We start from the raw sequence: 22,433 nt of genomic DNA, 5'->3' as shown, positions 1-22,433 counted from the left end.
GACCAGAGTCACAGATGCAGGTTGAAGACAGTAATGAAAGTGGTTATCCATGATGTATGATAATAAGTAGATCATAAAGCATTTGTATGAGTTTTGTATACGTTTTACTATAGAAAGCTCTTTTTTTCTCAACTTGTGAGAAGTGCTGTTCAGCTTGTCCAGCACCGTTACAGTCTGTTCAATGCTACGGTTGGTTCCTGTCACACAGTCAGTGGAATAGCTCTCACATTGTTTGCGGTGGTTGATTTGAAATAAATGGCACAAAACCTCAGGCTGCACATTGATTTCCCTTCACCACTGGAGATCCTTTTTTACTCCGTCATGTTGGATTTAATGAGTTGTTACTCACTGAAACAGGCCATTTAAAGCCAGTGGTTGTAAAGGTGGTGATCGGGTACGTGACGTGTTTTGTCTCTGCTGCAGAGTGAGACAAATGTTTCTGTGTTTCAGAACACACGGCCTGGCTCCAGAGCTGATGAGGACCTTGATGTTTGATATTCAGATGTTTAAAGGGATGCTTCACCCTTAAAATGACCGTTTGTCACCTCGGAATTCATGAAGGAAACTGAGAATTTAAAAACGAGTAATTGATATACAAATGTCCATTTCAAGACTTTTCTCCATTTACAGTTTGTAACCCCATGACATACTTCAATCCTGTTTTTGGGGGACTGATATTCCATTTCTCTCCAGTCTGATGAAAAGAGACCAATGGGCGGTCATGGTGACCATGTTGCCTTGGTAACACAGTCTCTGTGCGTGTCGTGTCCAAACAGGCCAACGGGAAGCCAGAGTAGTAGAAAGAGACTCCCGTTGTTTCCTGAGGCTGTGCACTACATGCTGCACAATTCCCTCAGTGAAGGTGTGGTAGGAACACACCAGCTAAGTGTTTGATCTGAGGCAGTCCAAATGTTCCAAGAGTGAATCCAGGCTGAGCATGTGTGCTAGTAAACTCCAAAGATCCAAGGAGAGTTTTAGCTGTGTGTCTCTGTAGCGTAGGTGAAAGAAACCATCCCACACAAATGGTAGAATATGTGAGAGAGGTTTATGCTGACCTCTGCAGCCCCGAATTCTTCTGAGAGAGAGAGATTTTTTTTTTTGGATTTTTATAAAACCTTTATTTTCTTTGAACAACATGTTTCTTTACCATTTAAAAGGGTTAAACAAATAAATTGATTGTCTTTAGACTGTGAGATCTTTTCCTCACTCATCACCATCTTTGTCCAGTTCTTTGTCCACTTTGTGAACTATCTTCTTCAGTCTGAAGCCTTCCTGCATAGTGAGACCTCCTCTGTCCTTGCTTCTCATGTGAGCTCTGGCAGAGCTGGAGAGCTTCTCTTTATCAGAGAGGTAGTCCTCCACTTTGGCTCCTCTCACGTTCTTACTCCTCTTCAGAAACTCCTTTATCTTCTCCACGCTGTAGTCTCCAGAGCTCCTACAGCTGCCAGCACCGTGTTTAGAGGGCTCAGTTTCAGCAGCAGCGTCCTCCTCCTGACTGGACTCAGAGTCCTCCTCCCAACTTGACTCAGAGTCCTCCTCCCAACTTGACTCAGAGTCCTCCTCCCAACTTGACTCAGAGTCCTCTTCCATACTGGACTCAGAGTCTTCCTCCAGACTGGACTCTCACTCTGCTGCTCCTCCACTTTCCTTCGTTGCCACTTTCTTCGCCTGTGAGCTTCCGCTGTCTCCTCTGTTTCATCTTCAGCTGCGGGGCTTTGAGCTGCTCCTCGTCTGCTTCCATATCCACCTCCCCACCTGTCTCCACCTGTCCTCCAGTACTCTCCCTCACCTTCTGGACCTCACTTGCCCCATCCTTTATCACCTCTTGTCCCCCACTTCCCCCCTCTTTTCTCACCACCTGTACCCCACCCGTCTCCTCCACCCTCACCTCCTGTGCTCCACTTGTTCCCTCCTGTCCGTCCTGCTTGTCCCCTCTGCCCTCCTCAGTACCTCTCTGGTTCTGGTCTTTGTTTGAGCTGTTTTCCCCAGGACAAGCTCTGCTCAGATGTCCTTCTTTCTCACAACTGTAACACTTAAAATCATTAGTCTTTGCAAAGAGGACGTAGTCAAAGTCCTCTACTGTGATTTTGAAACTGAGGTTGACCACTCTGCTCCTGTTGTTGGGGATCATGAGGACATGTCTCCTGTGAGACACCACGTGCTTTAACAGCGGAGACTTAAAGCCAGAGGACACTCTCCTAACCGGAGACACCACCTTCCCATGTTTGGACAGCTCTTTGATTATGGCATCGTTTCTTATGAATGCTGACACGGTGACTTTAACTTCCGGTGAGCCGAGAGGATACGTGGGCAGGAAGTGTTCACCCACGGAGATCCCGGTCATCAACACCACTTCCGCAGTTTCTATGGTATCTAAAAAGATGACCACAGCGCTGTTCATCCGTGCTGCGGACTTCACGCAGCTGTGGCCGACAAGCTCCCCCACTGCCAGGCTGCATTCCTCCACTGAACACCCGATCTTCACGCCGTGTTCAGGCTCATGGTGGCGTTTAGCACGCCGACAGCGCGCGCTGTCAGCTGCAATCCGCTCACAAAAAAAGACCCAAAAAACAGCTAAAAGTACACAAAAAAAACGTGAACCCTGCACACCCCACTACACTATCATATACAACATTACCCAGTGAAGAAAAATATCGAAAAATCGCTATTTATCGCTCTCAAACACGCTCCGCCAACTCCGCACTCCTTCGAGTCAGATAGAGAGAGAGAGAGACGGAGAACGTGTGAGAGAGGGCGAGACTGTTTGTCTTGCACTTCAAGATTGCACCAACACTAACTGGATTGCTGATATTATGATATATATTATTTATTTTATTTAATTATCTATGTTACTCTACTAACAATGTTATTCATGCTTCTTTTAGATTGTGCTTTTGCAACGCGTGATAAATGTGATAATAATAATACATCAATTTTCTTTAGCGCTTTTCAAAATACCCAAAGACGCTTTACAGGGCAAAGACAAACAGAACAAACAAACAAAAAAAATAGATGGACTAGAGAGACGGAGACAGGGAGGTGTCCTCATCTCCTCTGCATTGTTGTACAGCCTGTCACAGTGTCTCCTGTCTCACCCATGTGAGCTGTACAGGGCTTCTGTCTGGAGACATATTAAACTGTTAAGTACGTCCAAACTCCGCTGCGCACAGCAAAACAATGTTGTTTTTTATTCTATAAATTTCAGTAAACATTCATGACAACCAGCTTATGGAGATGATTGAGGTGATGAATGACACAAAGTGAATGTACAGTGTCAGCCTGTCATCAATGCAGGCAGACTTCAGACCTCATCCACTGCGTGAAGAAGATGTCCTGCTATACAAATGTATGCATTCTTACTAAAATATGAATCCTCCTACCGAGCACTCCTCAGATTCTGAATGAATTCAAAGGTCTTTAACATCACTACGAGCAGTGGTGGCTTAGCATTTCATTCACCACCTTTCACCTGTGATGCATCACCTTGAAGACTCTTAAAAATAACCTCAATTGAACTGTGCGTTCCCCACACACACACACACACACACACACACATAGTGTGCTACCAGTGTGGTGACAGTGGTTTGGTTTCTTCTTCCTCATCTGTCATCTGTCAGTGTTGTGTGCTTGCTCTGTGTGTGGGGAAGAAGTTTCATTAAAGAACAAAATAGATTCTTTCGGTGTTTCACCCTCTCTGACTCATCTCACTCTGTGTGAAACAGTCTTTTTAGAGGCTCATGGTTCCCGTCTTTGCTGGTGTGTGTGTGTGTGTGTGTGTGTGTGTGTGTGTGTGTGTGTGTGTGTTTGCGAAGCCTTTTTGTTGTTGTTTTGTAATGAATTCCAGCTGTGCCGTGTTTAATTATATAACTGCACTTGTGTTCTTCTGTGTATTTACAGGAGAACACACCTCCATCTTTACCATTTAATAGATGCTGGGACAGTTATAGAATGCATCGGCTAAACAGGAATCACAATTGGCATCAGAGAATTTATTTGTGCACATTTCACAATTGATTGCTATCAGCTCAACAGAAAGCCTGCTGCTGCTGCTCTTCACTAACAGTGTTACTCAGTATGGCAAGCCGCACAGCAGGCTCAGCTCCTGTTCCTTCTATTATCTATAATAATGTCAAAAAGGAAAGCTATCAAGCTTATAATAATACATTATAATACAGTTCTGCATTGTATTTGATGACAGCTGATACTTATTGCTGTTAAGATATTTTGATTGTTCAATTTTCTTTTAAATTGAATCCCAAAAAGTGAGTTCATTCAAAGCGTAGCAGCAGCTCAGGAAGTGCAGTGAGCTCTCGGGCGGGGGTTGGATGCTCGTATATACAGGGTCAATCTAGATGGGGAAACGTGTCCCACCCTCATTACCACCATGGAGGTATTTTAAAGCAGGCCCAACAAATGTGTGAATTCAGTGAAAGTTCCTGAAATAAATGTTTAAATGAAGTGAAATGAACATATAGCTTTTATAAGTCACAGAGAAATCGCCGTTATCTTACAACAGAAACAGAAGGATGTGTCAATTAAAATACCACATAATGTGTGTGTCTGTATGGTAGTGTGTGAGTGTGTGGACTGCTGTACAACCAGTTAGTGTGTGAAGTGTGTTTGATGCTGATCCGTTGATATCCTGTGTGTGTTCTTCAGGATGAGGTGGACAGTCAGAACCCGGTGTTAAGAGACAACCATCAGCTCCATGAAGAAGTGAGGGGCTGGCTCAAAGACCAGAAGGTGCAGGAAATCTTTATGCAAGGTAAGCATTTCCCCACGCTCTTTATATTCCACTCTGTGGATATCATCGTTACAATGTATAAAGCTTAGCACAGCAACAGTTATTTTGCTGACTCTTTCAGTCGTCTCACTGCTGTAACTAGTGCGCCTCACAATACCAGGAGCCTGTTCTGAAGTTTGTCCGTCCATCAGTGGGACAATAACACTGTTTCCTGTTGCTTCCAGGTCCCTATTCATTGAATGGCTACCGTGTGCGTGTGTACAGACAAGACTCGGCCACCCAGTGGTTCACTGGCATCATTACACACCACGACCTCTTCAGTCGAAACATGGTCGTTATGAATGACCAGGTACACGCACACACACACACACACACACAATGTTCTTTCAAATGTGTGTGTACAGTTTATATGTGGGTGTAACATAAAGCAGAATGCACAAAGGGAAATGACAAGATGGAGAGTAATGAGGAAGCACCCAGCATCTGAAGTAGACAGCACCAGTGTTCATTCGTGCACCCGATGCTGATTTAAGTTTTTGTTTTTTGAAAAGAAAAAGAAGCTATGTTGGTTTTAGTCACAGATTAGTCATTTGATCTTTGTTCTGGTTAGTTGATGTTTGTCTCAGCCGTTTTGTTAAATCTCTGGACAGTCTAGGACACTGTTTACTAAGGCGGAGCTACACTGTATGATTCCACAGGTGTTGAGTAGTTCATTAGTTTGTGTGTAAATTCGTTCTCTTCATTTGATGTGGCTTTTAAAGGTTGGTGAAACACGTTTGTTTTGTAACAGCTCTCTCTGATTGAATGCCCACTGTGACAGTGAAGTGGACCACCTTTAACAGCAGGAGGGGTTCAGATCTAATCCACTCAGCTCACATGTGTAAAGTGAATCTGGTGTGTGTTCAGGTGCTAGAACCTCAGAACGTGGATCCGTCTATGATCCAGATGACCTTTCTGGACGACGTGGTCCACTCCCTGCTGAAAGGAGAGAACATCGGCATCACTTCCAGACGGAGGTCACGATCCAGCCAGAACAACAACTCTGCCCACGTGAGTGCAAACACACACAGCAGCACGACTAGTAGCAGCGGACAGTGGTACTGAAGCAGTATAACACATTCTGTCTGTTAGCTGTGTTATATATTAAAAATGCATAACAGTATAACGCAAAGAAAGGAAGACAACAACAGTTTAAATGTTACACACAGAAAGGTCTCATTATGAACATGTACTGTAGTCAAGAGTTGGAGTTGATGTAATATATTTTTGGGTAGAAGTAATTAAATCAATTCAGATTGAGCCTCAGATCAACCAGAATTCAGTTCATGAGGGTGATGTCATTCTGTCATCAAAGCACCTTCAGAACAGAAAAGAAATAACGAGCCTACATGTACATGAAGAATGAGAAATATAACACAATGGAAGCAGTAAACAAAACAGGAAAAGGTGAGATTAAAGCTGACATAGGCGGTTTATTTTGGCCATATAATAACGGTAAAAATACAGCCCACGTGTTGCTAAAACACTGCTAACCATAGCCGTCATGGCTGCTCCGCAGTGGTGAGCTCACCGCTCACACTGAAGGCTAAACGATCAGGGAGATGAATATAAAACTTTGCTAACAGGTTAGGCTTCTGATCGTCGTACCTGTGAGCTAGCCGCAGCAGGCTGGGGTTAGCAGAAGCTAAACTATTAAAGAGATGGAGATAAAATAATGCTAAATTAGCTCATCGCTGACAAATTAGACTAAACTATGAAGAGAAATGGAGATAAAATGTTTCTAATAGTTTAGCCTTGTGCTAACCCTAGTGGTGAGTTAGCCACAGCAGGCTACGGCGAGCAGAGGTTTAACTATTTGCAACATTTTGTTTCCATCTCTGAAACGCTTCTTTGTTCTCCCATAACGGGTTTAGATTTTCTACATTTTTTTTAAAGAAGACCAACACTCCATGTTTCACATTTTTCACATATTGTGTTCCACACATGAAATAGATTACAAGTATTTAGGCCATATATTATTGTCACTATACATTAATCTGCTGATTATTTTCTGGATTCATTGATTGGACTTTTAAGTTGTCAGTATGTTGTTTCTACTGCTTGTTCTGATTTGTTAACCATTCACTCGACCTCAGCCTCATCTACATTGAATCTGGTTATGTTTGTTTCATAGACATTGGTCATCACAGCCTTCCAAACCGGGGGGGGGGTAACCCTAACCCCCCAAAATCTTTTATTATGCAAAATAATCCCATTGTACTTTCTCTTTTGGTTTGTTTCCTATACCGGGCCATAACTCTGGTTATCTATGAATTCTTTCTCAGAACTTGTCTGCTGTCTCATGTTTTTGCTTTCGATAACTTTAAAGTAAAATATGTTCCCATGTGCTTTTTATGTAGCCTTACATTAAAACGCAGACATACAGCGCACTGGTTACCAGTTGGCTCCTTTCATGTGGAGGTGATGTCAGCAGAACACTATTGAGACTTCGGTGTGGTTGCATGATGTCACACATGGAAGGAGCTCAGTGGTAGAACCGGTCACTAACAAAGTCTCTCCTTGTCCCACATTTTCTTCATATTCATTTCATTTTTTTTTTTTTTTTTTTTTGATCTGTTTTGTCTTGTTGTTGACACATTAAAGATGACGGGAGGGAGAACCGGAGGGACCACTGGCAGCACTCAGGTACCCCCCCACACCACAACCCTCCAGACACACACTTCCCACAATACACTACATTCAAGTGTAGAGTCACAGCTGACAGACATGAACTGTGCTGGATTGAAAGAAATGACCAAAAACATGTTTGTATGAGCACCTCCGTGAACCATATATGGCCAAAACAAAAGATTAATCCTGAGTAAGAAAATAATCCAAAACTGGTGCTCCTGGAATCTAGAATCTCGACTCTTCCTCCGTTGCTGCTGTGGTGATATCCCTAAGATAAATGAATGAACGACATACGCAATAAAAGAGGCTTGACGTTGTCTGGGTAATCTGTTGAACTGAACAGGCTCATTATAAAGCAAAATAACTCTTCATGTCTTCAGTTATACTTGTAACCATCAACTGTTTCTCTGAACATCTGTATCCTTAACTAACATGTGAGGTGAGGCTCATAGAGGGTATCAAAAGAGCATTTCTACACAGTGTAAAAAAGGGACCGTAATGTACGTACATTATCTCAGTTGAACCCTTTGAGTTTTTGCTCCAATTTACAGTAATACTTTGAGATTCCAGCAAAAATCGAGCACTCAACAGCTCACAGAGAGACAGTAGTTTGGATTCACACTGGCGAATGTCTGACACAACCTGGAGATGAAATGTCAAAGTGAAGTACTCATTAAAAGAGTGTCTTCAGCCAGGCAAACCTCCTGCCTGCACTACCATCTTGTGGCTGCTGCCTCCGCCCCACACTGTGCAGCACAGCGTTTCACACTGTACACAATGCTACATCACAGTGTGTGGTCACAAGTACACATGCCACACCTGGAAATGGATCACATGGAATGCATGAACGCAACATCAGAGTCATAGAAGCCATGCTTTCCCTGTATTCTCAAGTTGTTTTTTCTTGAATATACTGATTGGAAGTTTAGCAAAGTTAGTCCCCCACAATCATGTCACTGTGAGCATGAGGGTGTGGGAAAGAATTGACATAAAAACAACACTTGTCTTAGGTTTCACATAAATGACTGTTTCGTCAAGCGTCACAAGAACTTATTTCACCGTACGGGCTTAGAGAATGAAAAGCTCGTAGTCGTACAACAACCGATACAAACGTGATAACATGGGATCTTAGATCCTCGGATGTAAAGCCTCATGTCTCGTTGGGCTCCATGGAGTCAGCATAGCTCGCTCACACACACACACACACACACACACACACACACACACACACTTATAATGAAATATTCATAACTATGTTTTTAATAGTTTAGAATCACCTGAGACCAAAAAGTCATTGTGTTTTCGTTAGCTTGGAATGAGCCCTTCATCGGGCATCTTCACGAAGTCCGCAATGTTTCTACAGTAGCCCAGAGAGGTCAAATCAAACACTGGCTCTAGAGAACGGTTTTTACGACACCTTAAGGCCATTGAGTTCTCCGACACGCTTGTGAAACTGTGGCGAGCCTCAGAGCGCTAGCCGCTGTCTGACTTCCTAAAGTAGTGTTATTATGGTGTGGACACGATGTTTGATAAACTAATGCTGTCTAATCCAACGGTCCCTTCAGTTGTTCAAACTGAGCGAGGTGTTTTTAGTTTATGCTCATTTTGGAGGCTGTGTTTTTCATATTTGCTCACTGTCATTAAAAAAGAAGTGATGAAGAATATTAGAACCTCTCAGTGTTCAGATCCAGCTGTTGAAACGTGCATAATGTTGCATAAACAGCTGTACCGTGAACTCCTCTTGATGTGGACGAGGAGAGGCGAACACGTCAGCAGCCATTTGTTTCGGATTTACCTTCCAGAGCCTCAGCAGCAGAGGGTGACTGTGCACCCTGCTGGCACATCCAGTTGTTGCCAGTGGAGTTGGCTGAGGTTGTGTGAGGATATGCTGCTATTTTTAGGCTCGTAAACAACCAAGGATGCTCAGGCACACGTGTATCTACAGTACCTGGCTCTTCAGAGCTAAGACGAGGCAGGTGGAAACTGAAACAATTTGCTAACTGATTGATGTGAACGATGCGTTATTATCTATGTTTCTTGTCCACTACCTCTGCCCCAGATGGGCACATCACTGCAGGACCCCAGACTATGTCCCAAAATGACCGTACAGTTGAATGAACTCTCTAACACAGTCTGAATAAAAACAGATGTAGGGTTCACTGCAGAGCGATCCGATTGGACAGCATTAGTTTTAGCTAGGTGGACAAAATAAAGTGTGTAGATAGGATAGATTGCAAGGTTGTCATATTGCATGGTATTTAACTGTTGAGGTGTATAAACTAAACTGCTATGCATTCATAGTAATGTCTGCATTACATGAGCTAACGTACGACTGTTTGAAAAAAACGCTTGCAGAGTCATTACACACGAGCCCAAGCCAACAGCCCCCGCCCCATGATGACCTCATCGGGCCCCAACCCAAAGGGTTCCCAGGGGACGCTGGCCTCTCAGCAGCAGAGCCAATTGCAGCAAAGCCAGCAGCCCGCCAGCCAATTGCACCACTCGCCCGGCGGCAGTGGGAGGGAGCAGAGAGAGCAGCGCAACTCTCGCTCATCCAGGAGGAAAGGATCGGATAGCAGCGCTCCAGAGGAGGACAAGGACCGGAGAGAAGAGACCACAGGGAGAGGTGAGGATGGTGGTGATGCGCTCCTCTCCTTTGCATTGGAATGCACACTTCTTTACATATTTTGTTATTTAAAAATAACCTGCTACATTAAAAGAATAAACATATTCATTTGGATTATTAATCAGACTGCATGTTAATAATTGCAGTAGCAAGAGACAAAAACAGCAGGAAAACTACAGTTTTCCTTACAACCTACCTCCGTGGTACGGTGGACGCCCTGCTGTGACGCGATCAGCTCCATCACTGGAGAAGACTCAGCACCGGCCTTAGAGAATTGAGGGACTTTATCAACCTCGAACCGGATCCAAAACGACACTGATTATTGAATTCTTGAACACCTTGCTACGTAAATCTTAATATGAATATAGACTGTGTGTCTGTCTTTGTGTGATTATAGTGCAGACAGCCACTATCCCTTCTTTGTATTAATTCTGCTGTCATGGTCACATCACATATCTAAATAAATGTCCACAGATTACAGTTAACAGTGAACACCAGTTCAAATTCTGACCTACCCATTTCTATCTTGTTTCTTTCTAAGAACTTTAATTGACAGCATACACAAAGCGTTTTGTACATTTTCTTTCATGGCAAATAGAAATTAGATTCTTTGTTGGTAATAAAACATTTAGTCGTTCCACATGTTTTGAAGCTTGTTCCTCCACAGCTTTGTTTGGACTTGCAGGTGCTACATGTCATGGCCATCAGATGACGGCCGATCGGTGCATCACTTAAAAGTAGCCTTGGTTGAGCGCTGTATTACCTTCTCTACTAGTTGTCAGTTCCCACAGCAGGAAAATGGTCGTGTCCACAAATCAACAATCCTACATGCAGGGGTGCTGTTGTTGAACAAGCGGCCCAGCTGCAACAATAACTCACTTATTAACGTGCTTTTGTCAGGTCAAACCTACCTGAGGAAATCCTCTCGGCCTTACTGGAGAAAGCCAACTCCCAGCCAATCATCAGTGTTAAGATTGAGATAATGATTGTTTCACATTTGTCTTTGACATTGATTTTGTAAAAAAAAAAAAAAAAAGAATACATAGAATGTGGCTAATGAACATGCCAAGAGGTTAGAGCTTCTATAACCTATTCTTTCCCACTATGTACACATGTGTAGACAACAATAGCTGTGAGCCGTCGGCTAGTAGTTGACATGTTGAGAGCCGTTAATCGATGAAGATGCTTATCGACGGTCAACGGTTAACTACTCGCACCACACCTTCAAGATATAACACATTGTGGTGCTTTTGGCTTTTTTGGTTCAATCTTTCAAACACAAAACAGTTTGGCTATAATACTTCTTTGGGCAGAATGAGGTGGAGAAGATGGAGTGCAATCAAAGCTGTGTTTGAGTGTCCAAAAACGTCTCGTTTGTTTTCTCTTTTCCTTTTTCCAGACGCCAAGTCAAAGGCCAAGCAGGCAGTGAACAAACGCAGGAAGGGCGAGGAAGATGAGAAGAAGGCGGGTCTAAAGAGACTGAAGACTGACATGACTTCTGACCTGTCGGAGAGCAGCGACTCAGAAAACCCACTCAACAAGAGGACCGCCCACTCCTCGTGCTCCTCCTCCTCCTCATCGTCCTCATCGTCCTCCTCCTCCTCCTCTTCCTCCTCCTCGGAGCCCAACTCTGAGAACGAGCTAAAGTCTCGCGGCAGTGATGTGAAACAAGGCGGTGTCTCCAAAAAGGAGGAGGAGGAGGAGCAGCAGCCGCTGATGCAGGGCACCAAAATGAACGATTCCTCCTCTGTCATTGGTCACCTGTCCCCGTGGGCGGAGCTTCAGACAGCGGAGGACAGCAAGAAAGGCGTGGTCAAGGAAACGGGCAAAATGTCAACCAAGGAAGAGGAGGAATTGGTGGCGGTGACGCAGATCACCCAGTCTCCACGGCAACAGACGCCTCAGATGTCTGACCCGGTCCAGGCCGGCAGTGTGGAGAGCAGCAAGAGCACTGTGAAAGGTACAGGCAGCTGTCATGTATGGGCTGAGTATCAGTGAGCTTGGTTTTCTTATTGTATAATCTGTTTTTTTTTTCTTTTTTTAAGCGTCTTCTCGATCCCAGACGCCATCGTTGTCTCACCTCAGCGGCGGAGGCAGTGTGATCGACATCACGGATGAGGCCCAGGCAACGGTGCACCAGGAGAGTTCAGAAGCCGTGTCAGCACTGCTGGCCTCGCAGAAGGCCGAGTCCACGGCCCTCTCCCCTTACCTCCCCCTCAACCCCTCTCCCGTCTCTTCGCCGCCAGTCCCTCCGTCTCCCTCGCCATCGGAAGGAGGCCGCCGGACGGATATTGAGCCTCCCATGCAGCAGCAGGGCATTATTGGAGGTGGTGTGACAGCAGCCAGGAGCTTAAGCAACAAGATGGAGTTTGCTCCCTCTGAGGTCATCAGGTGAGAACACAAGGCTTCAAATAGTGTTCGAGTGTGTTTCTTAAAGTCAGGTCCTACATGTTTCAACTCGCGGGGCTTTTTGAACGTCCTGCTACGATCCCAATAAGCCTCACTATGCTACTCTTTCTGCCACGTTTTGAAATTATACACGTAGTAGTGTTCATGATAGTGATTTGAACGCATTTCATTTTCCCTCATGCAAAGAGACATCCACAGAGGGGAGACAACGTCCATCGTTTTCTATGTACATATGTGAAAATACACTTTCTTTTTTTCAGGCCTGTCACATCGATAGTCGAAAATGTGGTGCTGGTGGAGAAAGAGAAAACTGTCCTTCCTCATCATCTTCATCATCATCATCAACAGCCGCAGCATCAGCAGCACGCACAACATCAGCAACACTACACATCCATCCACCCTGGCGTTAAGAGCCCGTCTCTGTCTGAGGAGACGAGAAAACACCCACCGCAGCAAGCGCCCCCCCACAAGATGAACACAGTCCTCCCCCCTGAACTAGCCAGATCCAGAATGAGCCCCAACACAGCTCAGCTCGACGCCCTGAAACAGAAACCCCAGCATCCCAACAGCTCTCAGAACCATCCCTACCCCAACACAAATCCAGCTGACCTACTCAAGGCTAAGCCCCACCCGGGCCTGCTGGACATCTCCAAACCCAAACCCAACACCTCCCCAGAGGTCTCTAAGCATAAAATGCAGAGGTACTCTGACACGTCCCAGCCTCCGACAGGCCGTTTGTTGGCTAAAGTGGAAATGGCAGAACCTCCACGGTCCGGTTTCAAGCCAGTACCAGCGCGGTCGGAGTCGGGTGGAGTCAGTACGAGCAGCAGCACCAAGAGCCCTCTGATCATCGATAAGAACGAGACGTTCACCGTTTACAGGGACCCAGCGCTGGTCCGCTCAGACGCTGAGAACTCTGTCTCTGTCTCCCTGTCCTCCAACCATGTGGCAGCCTATCTCCATCCCCACCTCCACACCCTTCACTCCCCCTCCCCTCACTCTCCCTGCCTCACCTCAGCATCCCACCCCCACGCCGCCTCCCACCTCCTCGCCCCTCCTCACACCTCGGCCCTACCTCATCCGCACCTGTTACCCCCAGGGGTGCTCCCGGCTATGCCCCCTCCCGCGGCGTCCCTCCTCGGGGGCCACCCTCGGCTCGACTCCCCCAGCGGGCTGGGCCACCTCGCCCTGCCTCACCCGGCAGCAGCACACCAGCAGCAGTTCCTACAGGTCTGACTCCATATGAATACACACCTCCTCTCCCAGCTGATCCAGTCAGGATAGGTCTGATGAAACATTATTTACACCAAAAATGTGTCTTTGCTTTCAGGGTCAGGGTCCCCCTCCACCCTCTCTACTGGCCCAGGCTCACGGCGGGGCAGCAGGGCTGGGCCTTTACCCCATCCTCTGGCAGTACCCCAACGGAACACCAACCTCCTACCCCCCGGGGCTCAACCTGCCCCCCACAGCCAAGTGGGTCCACCCTGAAAGCAGCATGAATTCCGAGGGCTCGCTCAGGAGGGTAGGTGTATGCGTTTTGGAGGAATTGTGCAGTAGCATACCGCCACACTAGAGGTGATGAACACACAGGCTGTGTGGTTTACTGTCATCAAACATGAAACAGACTCTGAACAGGGTTATTACTAAGTTATTACTTAGAGCTTCAGTGTGCCTTTTTTACACAAGGTTGAAAAAATGGAAACATACTTAACTAGATTAAAAACAAAAATGGACAACGTAATCAATTCAATTGACTTTTATTTGAAGGTAGGGCTTCGAGCTGTGAATCTGAAAATGTCCCCTTTTCCATTAAAGTGTCATCATTTGTTGTCTCTGAAGGACACCCGGGATTGTCCTTACATGACATCATCATCACAGTTTGGTCAGATCTGTCCTGTTATTGGCTGGGAGGTGGAGTCACCAGAATGAGGTCTCAGTTTGGGGGTTGTAGTGTTACTTTATGTGTGTACAGGCTGGATTATCCCTCTAATACCATTTCAACCTGCCAGCATCAACACTTTAGATATTAAATAGTCATTTGATATAATATAATATTGTTTCACTTTCACTTTGTGACAAATCTAAAAGATTTGTTGAAACTTTATCAAGATTGCATGAGCCTACTTTGATTTTCAAATGGCAGGAGGCGTAATACTTGTTACAGGTGATATGTGTGTAAAAGAAAATGAGAATAATGATGTAAAACTGATCACATTTTCTGTGGATTTTACATTTTTATTTTTTTATTTTATCGATGTTATATCTGTCTGTTTGTGTGTTTCGTGTGCAGAACACAGTCAGTCCGTGGCTGCACCAGGCTGCCGGCAGCGCCACTGACGGTCTGGGTTTGCTGAGCCACGTCCCCGTTCGGCCAGCAAGCGCCGACCCCCACCGGCCCCCCATCAAGATCAGCGCTCACGCTAGCCCTCCGCTGTCAAAGGCCAGCATGAACGCTCATAAAGAGTGAGTAGAACGCCCACTAACATGTGAAGCTCTCCATGGTGCATTGAAGGCTCCTTTTGTTCATAGATTTACTCCATATAAGATCTGCTTGGAATAGAATGAATCAAGCTCCCGTCAGACAGGGTGTTGGGTCAAGAGGAGTTTATCTATTCACACGCATTGATAGCAGTCCAGCCCAGCTGCATTAATGCGAGTCAGTAAAGCTGTCCCATGCAGGGATAGTCCTAGAAAACCCCCAGGGTCAGTACAATCACCAGGAATTCCTTTTTCCTTAAAGATGGTTGGAAGAAGCACTCCAGAGCAAGAAAGATGGGGCACACAATCGTTGCCTTGTACATTTAAACAGCGTGCCCTTTTTCCTCTGGATGTGTTCAGAGAGCAGCTAGACAGCTAAGTTAGCCCTGAGATGCAGACAGGCAATGCCAGGTCAGACAGACGAAGTGAAGTGGCACTAATCCAATATGAGAGCAGTGGAGACAGTGGAGGAGTTCATTCAGCAGCCTGCACTCTCCTTATGTAACCACCAGCCATACTTTAGACACCAGTAAGTACACAAAGCATCACAGAGGAGCAGCCTGTAACAGCATGACACCCTGCCTGGACCTGTCTGTTACCTAACGCTCATACGCTCACATATGACCTTTAGTTTGCTGTTGTTGTTCCCGCTAAACGTTTGACTTGTGTGCAGAGATGTGGATAAGAAAGGCTTTGTGGACCCGATCAGGACGTTGACACTGGCCCAGCTAAAGCAGGAGCAGACGGACCGCAGTCGAACCCCTACAGTGAAAGACGTCCACCTCCACCGCCTCTACCTGGACCCCCACAGCAAGGCTCGCCTGGCAAATACACAGGTACGCTGCTGCAGCTAGGTTGTATTATCAGCCCGTTGTTGTTGGTATCGGTAGCAGTAGCAAAACATGTTCAGCTGTGTAGAAATCATATTCTTATTTCATAGATAAGCCTCAACAAATATTATAGTATGCTAAGAGAAAATAAATACAAATCCTAACACCAACATGAACTACATCCGGTCAGAGAGATTGAAGCGTGTGCATAGGGCTGCTAGGCATGTATTCTGACGATACCGTGCTGACCGTTGGAGACGACAGATGCACCAATCGATCGGCTGCCGGTCAAAACGTGCCGGGTTTCATGGCTGGTTGATCAGTTTCATATTTCCAATTTCTTGCATGATAGTTTTGCGTTGGCATACAGCGGCACAGACGGTAGCGTCACACACACCACATGCGTCACAACTGCAAGTCAAAATTAGCCGTGGAGGAACAACTTTAAAACGTTTGGAACAACTGATTTAGTCAGACTCTTATTGTATTGTAATTTATTCCCATGCTATTAGTCTGAACAGCATGTTCAGAGTCATCACAGTGACAGCACAGAGCTCAACAGCTAACGGAGGTGGCGTTGACTTACATGGTGCGTTCAAGCTCTACTCAGTATAATTTAGCTTTGGACAAAGGTAAAATAATCTTGTAAAATGTAGTTTTTGGTGAGAATCTTGAATAAATCCAGTTGTTCTCACAGCAATATAAAATAGATGTGAGAGAGGGTTTAACTTCCTTACAGTTGCTCTAAGCAGCTTAATACACAAATATACCCTTCAGAAGCATTTATATTGACATTTAAGGAAAAACAAATATACCGTGATCTATACTGTTACCAGCCATGCTTTCAAATGATACCGCCCAGCCCTACATGTTCATATACACTTGCAGAAAGTGTGCTGCTGCTATCTACAATGTCTTCTTTTATTTCTATAATATGACTTTATTATAACTATCTGTATGGTGGAGTATAGTTTAAGGCAGGGGTGTCAAACTCATCTCCACTCTGGGCCACATCAGCATCATGTTTCCCTCAAAGGGCCGGTTGTAACTGTAAGACTGTGTAAATGTAACTACTCGTAACATATTGGTAAATAACTGTCTCTGCATTTGATTATTGTTTATTCAAGTGTAAAAATATTGTACATGCAGTTATATAAATGTAAAAATATATTTAAGCACATTTCTGTTATAACTTAAATCCTTTTAATTTAGGGTTAATAAACCCACATTACTCTATCAAAGATCAAACTATTAAAGAAAATATCAAACACAAGTTATTACAATAACTTTGTTCAAAGCTTAAAATCCTTTCAAGGGTGCGTTTGTACAATCCCACGTGAAGTATTTCATGTGTTCTAAAGCCACGTTTAAAGTAGTCTTCAATGTACTCACAATACATTTATATGTCAAGTGTACAGTAACCAGCCAAAGAGCTGCTTCTGTGACTGTGTATCTCATAATTATGACTTTCTATCTCAGGATTATGACTTTCTATCGTAGTTATGACTTTCTATCTCATAATTTCGACTATGTGGATATTTTTATTATCAAGTCTAACTTTTAATTATTATTATTATTATTGTTATTTTTTTAACTTTTTTTTTTTTTTTGCTGGCGGATTCGCGGGCCACATAAAATGACGTGGCGGGCCTTGAGTTTGAGACCCCTGGTTTAAAAGGATCTTTCTTCTGTCCTGAGTGACACTGATCTCTAACTGGAGATGGACACCTATGTTAAATTGTATTGTTCCACATAGCCGTGTTTAAACGCAGACGTTCCTGGTCATTTTAGTCCCACTTCTTTTTGAGGAACTAAAAGGCTCCCTCAGCACATTGTTGTCTGCGTTTCCATAGCGATCTAAAGACCCGAGAAGATTAGGCAAACGAATACGCTGACTTATGAATCCGCAACATGACATGTGACGAGGTCACAGAGGTAAACGCACTCTGCAGCCTCCAGTTCATCTACAAGCTCAGGTTTAGATTCACTGATGCTCGTTGAGATGCAGACGAGCACAATGAAAGTAGGAGCTTCCGTCTCCACAGAGTCTCATCTGTTGAGTGTTGGATGGTTATTTATTGGTGCTTTAGAACAAAACTTTTCTTCTCTCAATCACAGCCACCGCCGCGCCATCTCTCTCTCTTCCTCTGCCTGCCCTCTCAGCTCTCTCTCTCTCTCTTTCTCTCTCTCTCTCTCTCTCTCTCTAGTCTTTTTATTAAATGAGTCAGGAAGCAACAGCAAAGCCTAACTTTACTTTTAATGTTATTAAATAAATATATAAATATGTCCTAAAATAGTCTTACATCGATACTAATCGATGCATTCTATGAATGATACATGAGTTGAAGCAGCGGCTCTGTGTGTGTTTGACCAATCAGTGACGGTCATCCCTGCAAACCCGACCCCAAAGGTTCCTGTACTGTCAGAGAGTGCTACCCTGAACCAGGCCCTTTTTGGGGGATAAATCTCCCCGGAACTTGATTTAGAACCTCGTCCCTGCTGTCAAAACGCAATGAGTTCCTCAAAAGGTATCTGTTCCCAGAGGAAAGAGGCTCATGTAAATCAAAAGACCTCCAAAATGTAGCAGGAGTGCTGCAATCTGTCTGTCTGAAAATGAAAAAAACAGTCCTTAACAGTGTTTGCATTTTCTTGCACAGGATGCAGTTCAGGCAGCAGACCGAGCCAGTAAATACAAAGAGGAGAATCGGCAAATCCTGAAAGAGAGCATTGAGGTCGCTCCCTTCACCGCCAAGATCCAGCGCTCTGGTGACCCCGGGATGGACAGGGACAGAGAGCGGTGCAGGGAACCAGCCTTCCCCATCCGGTTACCGGCTCTCGCCTCCCCGAGCCCCAAGGCTGGCCACATCCATCCCCACGTTATCCAATCCGAAAAGAGCAACTACTTCACCACGCTCTCCAACAGCGTGGTGAATGAGCCTCCAAGACTCTACCCCTCCAAGGAGCTCAGCTCTTACTACGAGAAAGTGTCGGGCGGAGCTCCAGGGGTCATGGCCAGCGTCGGGGCTGCCGTGCCAAGCCAGGGAGCTCTGTCCCTGGGCAGCTACAGCTCCAAAGCCTCCCTCTCCAAGCCCCCTCCCCTCATTAAACACCAGCCGGAGGGAGGAGAGGGTTTAGCAGGGAAAATCACCGAGCAGCTCAGCCAGCAGGTGACACTAGTCCAACAGCAACATCAGCACCACACGGGTGGTATGGACAGAATAGAGCGCCGCAGCCCTGCCATTTCTCCTTCCTTGTCTACATCTTCCTCCACAGCACCCAACCATCATCACCAACACCACCAACACCACCACCAGCAGCAGCTGCAGCACCAGCAGCAGCAGCTGCACCAGCAGCAGCTCAGGGCAATGCCATCTCTCCACCGAGCGCCTGTCTTCCATCCGCCCACACAGCACGCACTGGATCGCAAAGAGGCTGCAGAGCGAGAGAGGGAGCGGGAGAAGGAGAGAGAGCGAGAGAGGGAGAGAGCCGGTTACGGCGGACGACTGTCTCCACCGACCCTCACGCCCATCCAGCCAGTTAGCTTGGCGGCAGCCGGCAGCAAAACATCAGCGGAGCAGCAGAAGCCCCCCACGCTGCTGCCGGAACTCAGGGACGTCAAAGGTCATGGGAACGCTGCCGTCACCTCCGTGGCCTCAACCATCAGTGGGGAGATCATGACTTCGTCCGTAGACGCGTGGAGATATGGAGAGATGATTCAGGAAAGAGGGGGAATGTCGAGGGGCAAGCCCCAATCCGCGATGGCATCGGTCATCGTGCGTCCGTCATCATCCATCAAGTACGACAGTCTTATTGGTGCTAACAAATGTGGTGCTATGATCACTAAGGAGCTCCCCCAGGGGAGGTTCTACCCAGCCAAGCTTCAGGGGGAGAATCTTAGACTAGGCGAGAGTGTGAGAGAAGCTGTAGCCGGCAGGGTTATCCAGCCCAACTCCAACCTGGACGACATGTGTGTCCAGTACAAACACACTTCTATGCGTGGCATGCAGGGAACTATGGCAGCCGGGATCACAAACTCTGTGTGCAGGACCGCCTTTTCAGCCGCATCAGCTTACGGCATACAGAGTATCAGTGGGACAGCCATCCCTGAGCTGGGCTACTTGGTCTCAGCCCATAAAACTGGCATTTGTGGTCGGGTGCTGAGCCACTCGGGACCAGGAGAGTACCAGGATGGGTTAGGCTCACGCACCACATCTCCAGGGGGGTCTCTGCCTCCCCCTAGTCCAGCGGGGACACCCCAGCCCAGTCCAAGCCTCACCCCGACACCCAGCTCCATTTCTGGCTCCAGTCAGCCTTACTCCTCCTCCTTTGTCCACCTTAAGAAGCACAAAGCTGCCTTGGCTGCAGCCCAATCCAGAAGCAACTTCTCCACCACGCCCACATCCGCCACAACCGGAAACTGCTTCCTACCTGTAGATTCAGTCGACAAAACTCCCATTCGCAACTCGCCGCCTCCACCCCCCTCCAGCCAAGCCTCGTCATCTTCGGTCGACAGCAGTAGCAGCAGCTCGGCCAGCGGGAGCACAACGACAGGGAAGTCCAGTCCCCTGCCCAACGGCCAGACCTCCGGATCGACCTCGACAAGCAGCGGGCAGCCCAGCAACTACCACAAGCTGAAGAAAGCCTGGTTAACCCGGCACTCAGAGGAGGACAGGAACACAACTGCTACTACAAGCTCCACCAGTACTAAACCAGAGAAACTGCCCAGTACCAGCACCGCCACCAGCACCAGCACCAGCAACACCGCAGCCATGTCAGAAATGATCAAACCCTGCACAGTCAATCTCAGCGCTTCCACATCCAGCGAGGTGGAGCTGAGCAAAGACAGCAAAGCGGAGAGAGAGAGGCAGCTGGAGGAGAAGGTGGCAGGAGCAGCTGCAGGGGGAGGAGGAGGAGGAGGAGGAGGAGGGGGGGAGGAGAGGAAAGCAGCTCCCTTATCAAGGCGAGGGAACAAACGGTCGTACGAGTCCGCTTCAGAGAGCGGGGGGGACGACTCCGACACCAGTGAGAGCAAGATGGAGGGCCGAGCCAAGCGTCAGCCTAAACCCACCTACAAGAAGAAACAGAACGATATGGCCAAGAGGAAAGGAGACAATGAAAAGGAGGAAGATGACTTGAAGCCCAATGGCATCTTCCGATCAGCCCGAGAGAAGACCAAACTCAAACTAGCCAGCAGCAGTAAGTCTCACAGTCTTCTATCAATTGTTTCCCAGGCAGCAAGTTTGACGACAGGCTGGATATATTCTGTACTTTGGTTCTTGTTAACTAACGAACTTGTTAACTACTCTAAGCCCAGTGGTTCCTACTAAATATAGTTTAAAAAAAATAGCTAACAAATATATATTTCATTTTTTTGAGAAAGCTCAGTCATTTTCCAACACAACTGGTCAGTGTAGTTGTTAACATACGTTACTCAACCAGGAGGAAGTCGTGTTGAGGACTATTTTCAGCGGCGGATTAATCCACACCAAGTTTGTGTGCGACTGAGTCAAAATGAACGAGTGTGTTGATGGTAATGATGGAACATGTCACCCAGTACAACAGTGTGGTCAGTGGAGCTCTATGACACAGAGGAAGAAGATATATCAGCCTTTCATACACGAGATAATTGTAGAGTATCAACTTATCAACTATTACAAATATATGAGACGTGTGTCAGCTGTTACCCCCACAAACTGACTGACTTTTAAGAATTCTTAGAGGAAAGATTGCTCTAATTCAGTATTTCTGGATTTTAAACAATCCAAAAATTTGAAAATAGAGCAAGTAGATTGCTGGTGTATATTTCATCTCCTCTCCGCCTTTCCTGCTGCCACCTGCTCTCCAACGTTCCACAACGATCGTGTCCTGTGCAACATTTCAAAGTTTGCTACTCTCTCAATAGAAGTGGCAGCTCTCGAGACTAAAAAGATACAAAGATTTGCTCCTTCGTACACGCCTGTGTATGTCTGTTTTTTGGGGTCCGCTTTAATTTGTGCACTGTGAAAACAAACCAAAAGTATAAATTTGACTCTGATTCGGACTAGCCAAACAGACTGTGGCTGATCTTCTCTCTGACTCCAAGATGATGAGCAACTCTTTACTGGTCAAGATGAAATGTAGGCACTGCCAGTGACTTAATCAGGGCCACTCTTCTCAGATGGGATCCCCCGCTCCGTGCTGAAGGACTGGAGGAAGGTGAAGAAGCTGAAGCAGACGGGGGAGTCGTTCCTGCAGGACGACTCGTGTGCCGAAATCGGGCCCAACCTGCAGAAGTGTCGGGAGTGCAGGGTGGTCCGCAGCAAGAAGGGAGAGGAGCCCACGCATTCCCCCGTCTTCTGTCGCTTCTACTATTTCAGACGGTAACTCGCTTTTTTCTTTCCCTGACGTTTTTCCAGAGTTTTCCTCTGGTTTCCTGCACGCGACCACACTTTGAAATGCACCCATCAACCCTACATACATTATTCCCTAAAGGTCCTGTGGGATCATGAAACCCTTACAAGTACATAACTGTTGCAGCTGTAATAAGCCCCCTAACTGCTCCTCAAACTCTTTCCCTCACGCAACAAACAATTGCTCCATGATGCATTGTACCATCACTACAGTTTTCTCTGAAGCGTGCAAGAATAACACAGATGGAGAGGAGAGGAGAGGGAAGAGGGAGGGAAGAGGGGAGGGA

The 22,433-nt window shown here is 46.2% G+C and overlaps 1 protein-coding gene across 2 annotated transcripts; it reads left to right on the top strand.

The window, feature by feature from the left end:
- Positions 1-2,983: 2,983 nt before the first annotated feature.
- On the top strand, positions 2,984-22,413 carry LOC116401400 (probable JmjC domain-containing histone demethylation protein 2C). Of its 2 annotated transcripts, XM_031879767.1 has the most exons (14): positions 2,984-4,765; positions 4,969-5,093; positions 5,651-5,794; positions 7,388-7,429; positions 9,770-10,040; positions 11,440-12,000; positions 12,086-12,431; positions 12,710-13,679; positions 13,780-13,971; positions 14,740-14,912; positions 15,601-15,763; positions 18,415-19,601; positions 19,644-20,953; positions 21,915-22,413. In XM_031879767.1, the coding sequence occupies exons 1-14, from the start codon at positions 4,759-4,761 to the stop codon at positions 22,118-22,120; spliced, it is 5,697 nt and encodes a 1,898-aa protein (XP_031735627.1). In that variant the 5' UTR covers positions 2,984-4,758; the 3' UTR covers positions 22,121-22,413. The 2 variants fall into 2 exon arrangements, with proteins under 2 accessions (XP_031735627.1, XP_031735626.1); XM_031879766.1 differs by having other exon boundaries at positions 18,415-20,953.
- The last annotated feature ends 20 nt before the right edge of the window (positions 22,414-22,433 follow it).

Source organism: Anarrhichthys ocellatus, unplaced genomic scaffold (genome assembly GCF_004355925.1).
Source record: "Anarrhichthys ocellatus isolate YVR2014 unplaced genomic scaffold, GSC_Weel_1.0 scaffold427, whole genome shotgun sequence".
Taxonomy (NCBI): Eukaryota; Metazoa; Chordata; class Actinopteri; order Perciformes; family Anarhichadidae; genus Anarrhichthys; species Anarrhichthys ocellatus.
This window is presented reverse-complemented; position numbering and strand designations above follow the sequence as displayed.